Source organism: Ranitomeya imitator, chromosome 5 (assembly GCF_032444005.1).
Source record: "Ranitomeya imitator isolate aRanImi1 chromosome 5, aRanImi1.pri, whole genome shotgun sequence".
NCBI lineage: Eukaryota > Metazoa > Chordata > Amphibia > Anura > Dendrobatidae > Ranitomeya > Ranitomeya imitator.
The window spans coordinates 398,938,989-398,946,683 of NC_091286.1; the positions used below are offsets into that span (position 1 = coordinate 398,938,989).

The following is a 7,695-nucleotide window of genomic DNA, read 5'->3' on the forward strand; positions in this document are numbered from 1 at the left end:
AGCAGGTTGCAACAGAGATACAGAGAGACTGGAAAAGTCAAAAAAGGCATAGAAGTGGAGGTCCTTTGGTCACATCCCATAATGATGACCGTTTCATTGTGAACAGTCAAAACTGGATGATACAGTACACACAACTCCTGGTACATTTTTCTTGAAGTGAAGGAAGTGAGAGACACCCAAGTGTCACATCAGAGCATTCATTCTGCGTGTTGGAGGACCTGGAAGGGTACCTGACCACACCACCAGCCACGGACATGGGCCAGGGAGCATCTATGCTGGACAAAGGGACCAGTGTGTCTCAGTACTGTTCACTGATGAAAGTGAATTCCCACTCAGGAAAAATGATAGCCACAAATGATACTGGAGACATCAAGGACAGCGCTATGCATCAGCCACTGTTGTCACCAGACAAGCCTTTGCTGTTGGCGATGTTACAGTGTGGGCAGGTTTTTCTACTCAATACAGAAGTAGCCTTCACTTTGTGAATGGTACAGTGACAAGCACCTAGTACTTAAAGCCCATTATTAATCCAGTCATTGTGCCTCTACATTAATAACAGAGACCTATTTTCATCTTCATGGATGACAATGCTCCAGCTCATCAACATTGCATCATTAGGGAATGGCTGCTGGAGACTGGGGTACCTCAAATGGAGTGGCCGGTACCTTCTCCAAACCTGAATCCCATAGGAAACCTAGTATCTGGTGAGTCACCCTCTAGAGGCTTGCAACTCTCTACCGAAGAATCTCAATGACCTGAGGACATCCCTTTAAGAAGAGTGGAATGACATGCCTCAGCAGACAATAACTCGACTTGTGAACAGCATGAGACATCATTGTCAAGCTGTAATTGATACTCAAGGCCACATGACAAGTTATTGAGACATTGACAATTTTTGTCCAATGTTGTTGGCTTTTCTTTCAATAAATAGTTTGAAATGAGGAAATCACCACTGCATGGGTCTACTTAAATGCCATATTTTCATGATAAAATATCACTGTAGCATGAACGTTTTATGTTTTCCATAAATTTCAACTGAAAGCCAAATATCCTGATTTTTTGTGAGTAGTGTATGTATTTTTGGCACCCCTGGTCAAAATTACTGTTATTGTGAACAGTTAAGCAAGCTGAAGATTAAATCCACAATAGACTACGCAAAAAGGCTCAAAAGCTTGTAATATCACATAATTGAAGCATACTGTCAATAATACCAAAAAATTAATTTGGGAATTACCCATAAGAAATAACCCCTAATGGGATTCACATGTGCAGAACCTTTTGAGAACAAGGTTGATGGTTAATACAATATTTGCTCTCTATTTTTCTGCCTCCTCATGAACAGAAGGTAAGTGATGAAGCTTGATGTGGCCTTCCTTTCTTCGTATTGTGTTGACTGAATAGAGCAGATGCATGCATTAGTCAGGATGTATTGGATTGTAACACCCTACGATTGTTTTTTATGTCAGCCCGATATCTTTTGTCTTTTGCAGATTACATAAGGGCTCTGTGTTCTCTATTTGACTACTGGATTACGAACATCTTACCAATAAAGAAAAAACCCATAAAGTAATTATTTTTCAAACACTTAATTCTTTTTCATGCAAGTTTAACATTCATTTTCCTAATTTGAAAGAATACAACTTTGAGAGACACACACTTCGTGCTTTGTACTCGGACACTGGAGTCATGGCTTCCTTTCTTGAAGAATTAATGAAAATTATGGTGGATCTATTTCTTAACAGCCTGTTGACTTTTTGGTTACAGAAGGCCTAGCACTGTAAATAGTGCTGTTGTGTTCACCTTAAACATTACTTTCTACAGTTTACATACAGTAGACAACAGTTTGTGCTCACAAATTAATGCATGAATAATATCTAATGCTTTTTATCACAGTGTTAAATGTTGGAACTTTGATAAAAGGTTCTCATAAATGGCCCTAATTTCGTGGTCTTACTGTGAAAGGAGTCTCCACCACTTTTTTATATTGAGGTAAACTTTGCTATCTGCTAATCAAAGCCATTGGATCTGTGACTGTGGAATAAGCGGTACAAGAAGAACAATTTCAAAAGTTAAAACAAATCAGTAGCTTTATAAATGGAAGTAGTAGTATGGCTGTTCATGTGTTTGTCTCCCAATAAAAATGCTAACTTTTCTTTAGTGATCCAATGTGCTAGACATGAGAAATCAAGCTGGAAGTGCTATTAATTTCTGAGAGCCGCTATAGAGGAGACGGAAAAGACATATGACCCATTTCGACATACCAATATTCGCCAAATGACCGTTCTTAGGAACACTTGTTCTTGATTATCATCCTGTCTAAACAGGTCAGCATTCACCTGATAAATGAGAAAAGCTGAAGATGCATGTAGGCACGAGATGTACTTCTGATGACATAATGCTGAATAGGAATAGTAGAATAGTTTAGCAATCATTCTGTCCCTATTACTGCTTTGTTGGCTTGTATAAATAGGCCTGTAAACAACTGCCGAGCAACTTTTATATAACCAATCAGCGTTCATTTAACAGCCTGCATCAGCTCTTCTAAATGGGGCAGAATAGACCTTCTTGATATGTTGGGGTCACAAAATGTGTTTACTTAAAGGGTTTCTCCAAGAATGTAATAAAATGGCTGTCATTCCATAATTCAAATGGCTGACCGTATTAGTCATGTCACATGTTGCAGTATGAAGAAATCCCGAGACCGGTGTCTCAACTGACTGAGAAGCCACATCATAAGTGCACATACCAGTGAACCGCCGCAGAACGGCTGTAGCAAGAAAAAAATTTCCTCTGCTGACTGAGCACAGAGGATTTTCTTTCTCCAGGCTTGGTCCTTCTCCATTCACAATCAGCCAAGGAGAAGATTTATTTCTTCTAATGTCACTGCTTTCTTCTGGCAGCTCACCAGGAGGTATTCTTATGATACAACTCTCTGTGAGTCGAAACAGACTTTCTGTGAGATTGCTTTCTTCAGACTGCAACCCACCCTGACACATGACTTGTCTTCCTAGTTACGGATACTAAAACAGAAATCAAGGCCTCATACAACTACATAAAAACTTATAGAATTATGACTGTCTGAATTTGGAGTATGTGCAGATCATATGTACTATAGCATAAGTTCCAGCTAGTCTAAAAATATAAGTGGGTCAGGACTAGTAAAGAGCAAAGTCACCCTTGGTTGGAAGCTCTCTACTTTGTTTAATAAAAGGGAATCCTGACTGCGAGAACATTACTGATGGAACCTGTATGGAAGGGGTGGAAGGGAAGGGTTGACTTATAATGGCCCTTTCTGTTACACTTCATTTGTGGCTCACCAGCAAATAAGTGTCTGGGGCTTCTTACTGCAGCAATCTTTTTTTGTTTATCAGATTTAATGACTAAAGGTACCTTCACACTAAGCAACTTTACAACGAGAACGACAACGGTCCGTGACGTTGCAGCGTCCTGGATAGCGATCTCGTTGTGTTTGACACGCAGCAGCGATCAGGATCCCGCTGTGACATCGCTGGTCGTTGCTGAAAGTCTGAAACTTTATTTGGTCGTCAGGTCGGCGTGATTCGTCATGTTTGACAGCAAAAGCAACGATGCCAGCAATGTTTCTTCATGTAGCGAACAACCAGCGAGAAAGATAAGTACGTCACTGGATCGCTCCTGCATCGTTCTGCTGTTGCCGGTGTTTGACGTCTGCTAGCAACCTAAACAGCGACGCTGCAGCGATCGGCATCGTTGTCTATATCGCTGCAGCGTTGCTAAATGTGACGGTACCTTTAGGCAGAAAACTGTGCATTTGTTTTTCTCCTATGGCTAGTTTTTGAGCTAGACGGTGTATGTGTTTAAGTGTTTTATTTGTTTTGTCTGTCGCACTGGACTTACTGATTAATTCACAAAACTCCATTGTCTATTTTCAATGCAAATATGATTGATATAGACGGCATAATGGTATCCTGCAATGCTTATATTCTATCAACTCATTCCTTAAAATATCCACTTTGTGCTTCTCTGGGTGAAGCCTGAAAGAAAGAAAACATGAAGAGAATAAGATAATAACTTCTCAAGCAGCAGGGTCAGAGGTGACCCAGATCGCAGCAGCTCTCCGAAGACGTAGTGATGACTCCTCGGCAAAGAATAAAAGTCTCCAACAGTTACACAGAAGGAACAATCTTCTAAACCTGAACAAGATTTGACACAGGCAAGAAAGCTGGTGTGAGTAAAACCTTACCTTTTCATTGTATGCTAAAGCTATAACAATAGAATAAAGAAATGTGCGTAGAGGCTGATGCTGATCTATTTACATCTCGTTTCACTTGGAGTTCCTGTTCACAAAGTTAGCCATCATTTTTATAATTATTCCCAAAGCTGCTAATATTTTATTAAATATATTATTTTTTAATATAAAGTTAGTGGTCGCTTTTATTATGCTTTACTTATATATCACCAGCATACTATGCAGCGCTTTACAGACATTATCATCACTGTCCCCAATGGGGCTCACAATCTAGAATTCCTATCATCATGTCTTTGGAGAGTGTGAGAAAAGCAGTGTACCAGAAGTAAACACACACAAACACGTGGAGAACATGCAAACTCCTTGGAGATGTCCTTGGTGGAATTTGAACCCAGGACCCCAGTGCTACAAATAAACAGTGCTATCCACTGAGGAACCGTGCTACCTGGCTGTTTTTTTGCTCCCCATGGACCTGGACACCCAAACTGCTGAATATAGTAGTGTCCTGCACTACGCCACCGGCGCCTGCCCAGCATTTTAATTTCACTAGTGTCTGTATCCTCAGAATGTAGATATTGGTGAAATCCACTCCAGCATTAAGCCGATGCATTGTTGTCTCAGCAGATGGTATGGCGTCACTAGATCATGCCTGATAGGCAGAGCTTCAGTACACAGAGCAAATCAGCGGTGGATCGTGGCTAGGAGAGTAGTATATTTTTGATTTTATTTTTATTTCTGTTATTGGTCAGTACTTGTATAGGGTATATCAAAACTGTATTTGTGGGGAGGGGGGGCACAGTTCTTCTGATAAGCTCTGACATACTGTAGCTATGTTCTGTGGCCCTGAAGGACACACTTTTCGTTCTATTTGTAGTATGTGTATAATAGCCACCCAATGGAATTCTTCATATTACATATTATCAGCCATCACAAGCATATAATCTAATATATAAAGCTGAATGTGTGTGTGTGTGTGTGTATGTATGTCTGGGATTGGCATCTGCACCGTCGCAGCTACAGCCACAAAATTTTGCACAGTCACACGTCTGGACCCCGAGAGCGTCATAGGCTATGTTGTGAGGCGAAATTTTAACCCCGCACGTTCCAATTCACCAAACAATTTTGCCCCTATCTACATAATGGGGAAAAAAGTAAAAGGAAAAATGTTGGAGGCGTCGCAGCTACAGCCACAAAATTTTGCACAGTCACACGTCTAGACCCCGAGAGCGTCATAGGCTATGTTGTGAGGTGAAATTTTAACCCCGTGCTTTCCAATTCACCAAACAATTTTGCCCCTATCTACATAATGGGAAAAAGTGAAAGGAAAAGTGTTGGAGGCGTCGCAGCTACAGCCACAAAATTTTGCACAGTCTCACGTCTGGACCCTGAGAGCGTCATAGGCTATGTTGTGAGGCGAAATTTTAACCCCGTGCTTTCCAATTCACCAAACAATTTTGCCCCTATCTACATAATGGGAAAAAATGAAAGGAAAAGTGTAGGAGGCAAATTGACAGCTGCCAGATGTGAACAAGGGGGACTTAACCCCTTCCCGACCTTTGACGCCACGTAGGCGTCATGAAAGTCGGTGCCAATCCGACCCATGACGCCTATGCGGCGTCATGGAAAGATCGCGTCCCTGCAGATCGGGTGAAAGGGTTAACTCCCATTTCACCCGATCTGCAGGGACAGGGGGAGTGGTAGTTTAGCCCAGGGGGGGTGGCTTCACCCCCTCGTGGCTACGATCGCTCTGATTGGCTGTTGAAAGTGAAACTGCCAATCAGAGCGATTTGTAATATTTCACCCATTATAACGGGTGAAATATTACAATCCAGCCATGGCCGATGCTGAAATATCATCGGCCATGGCTGGAAATACTAGTGTGCCCCCACCCCACCCCTCCGATCGCCCCCCCACCCCCCCGATCTGGCCGGTACACTGCTCCGGCTCCCCTCCGCCCTGTGCTCCGCTCCCCCCCGTGCTCGTGTCCGCTCCCCCCGTGCTCCAATCACCCCCCCGTGCTCCAATCACCCCCCCTGCACTCCGATCCACCCCCCCCCGTGCTCCGTTCCACCCCCCCGTGCTCCATTCCAGCCCCCCCGTGCTCCGTTCCACGCCCCCCGCGCTCCGTTCCACCCCTCCCGCGCTCCGATTCCCCCCCCCGTGCTCCGATCCCCCCCCCCGTGGTCCCCCCCCACCCTATCATACTTACCGATCCAGCCGTGGTCCCGTCCGTCTTCTCCCGGGCGCCGCCATCTTCCAAAATGGCGGGCGCATGTGCAGTGCGCCCGCCGAATCTGCCGGCCGGCAGATTCGTTCCAAAGTGCATTTTGATCACTGAGATATAATCTATCTCAGTGATCAAAATAAAAAAAATAATAAATGACCCCCCCCCTTTGTCACCCCCATAGGTAGGGACAATAAAAAAATAAAGAAATTTTTTTTTTTCCACTAATGTTAGAATAGGGTTAGGGTTAGGGGTAGGGTTAGGGGTAGGGTTAGGGTTAGGGGTAGGGGTAGGGTTAGGGGTAGGGGTAGGGTTAGGGGTAGGGTTAGGGTTAGGGCTAGGGTTAGGGGTAGGGTTAGGGGTAGGGTTAGGGTTAGGAATGTGCACACGTATTCTGGTCCTCTGCGGATTTTTCCGCTGCGGATTTGATAAATCCGCAGTGCTAAACCGCTGCGGATTTATGGCGGATTTACCGCGTTTTTTTCTGCGCATTTCACTGCGGTTTTACAATTGCGATTTTCTATTGGAGCAGTTGTAAAACCGCTGCGGAATCCGCACAAAGAAGTGACATGCTGCGGAATGTAAACCGCTGCGTTTCCGTGCAGTTTTTCCGCAGCATGTGTACAGCGATTTTTGTTTCCCATAGGTTTACATTGAACTGTACACTCATGGGAAACTGCTGCGGATCCGCAGCGTTTTCCGCAGCGTGTGCACATACCTTTAGAATTAGGCTATGTGCACACGGTGCGGATTTGGCTGCGGATCCGCAGCAGTATTCCATCAGGTTTACAGTACCATGTAAACATATGAAAAACCAAATCCGCTGTGCCCGTGATGCGGAAAATACCGCGCGGGAACGCTGCGTTGTATTTTCCGCAGCATGTGAATTCTTTGTGCGGATTCCGCAGCGTTTTACACCTGTTCCTCAATAGGAATCCGCAGGTGAAATCCGCACAAAAAACACTGGAAATCCGCGGAAAATCCGCAGGTAAAACACAGTGCCTTTTACCCGCAGATTTTTCAAAAATGGTGCGGAAATATCTCACACGAATCCGCAACGTGGGCACATAGCCTTAGGGTTAGGGTTGGAATTAGGGTTGTGGTTAGGGTTAGGGGTGTGATTAGGGTTATGGCTACAGTTGGGATTAGGGTTAGGGGTGTGTTGGGGTTAGTGTTGGAGTTAGAATTGAGGGGTTACCACTGTTTAGGCACATCAGGGGTCTCCAAACGCAACATGGCGCCA

General features: G+C 44.1%; 1 protein-coding gene across 2 annotated transcripts in view; it reads left to right on the forward strand.

Moving 5' to 3' along the window:
- Window positions 1-5,734, forward strand: part of ERICH1 (glutamate rich 1) — an 81,325-nt gene extending 75,591 nt beyond the window's left edge. The window contains exons 6-7 of one of the 2 annotated variants that reach the window (XM_069726919.1): window positions 1,491-1,566; window positions 4,013-5,734. In XM_069726919.1, coding sequence (XP_069583020.1) covers window positions 1,491-1,566; window positions 4,013-4,187 — 251 coding nt within the window. In that variant the 3' untranslated portion in view covers window positions 4,188-5,734. Of the gene's footprint in view, window positions 1-1,490; window positions 2,153-4,012 lie in introns of those variants that run through there. The other variant, XM_069726920.1, reaches the window with a different exon arrangement.
- Window positions 5,735-7,695: the final 1,961 nt, after the last annotated feature.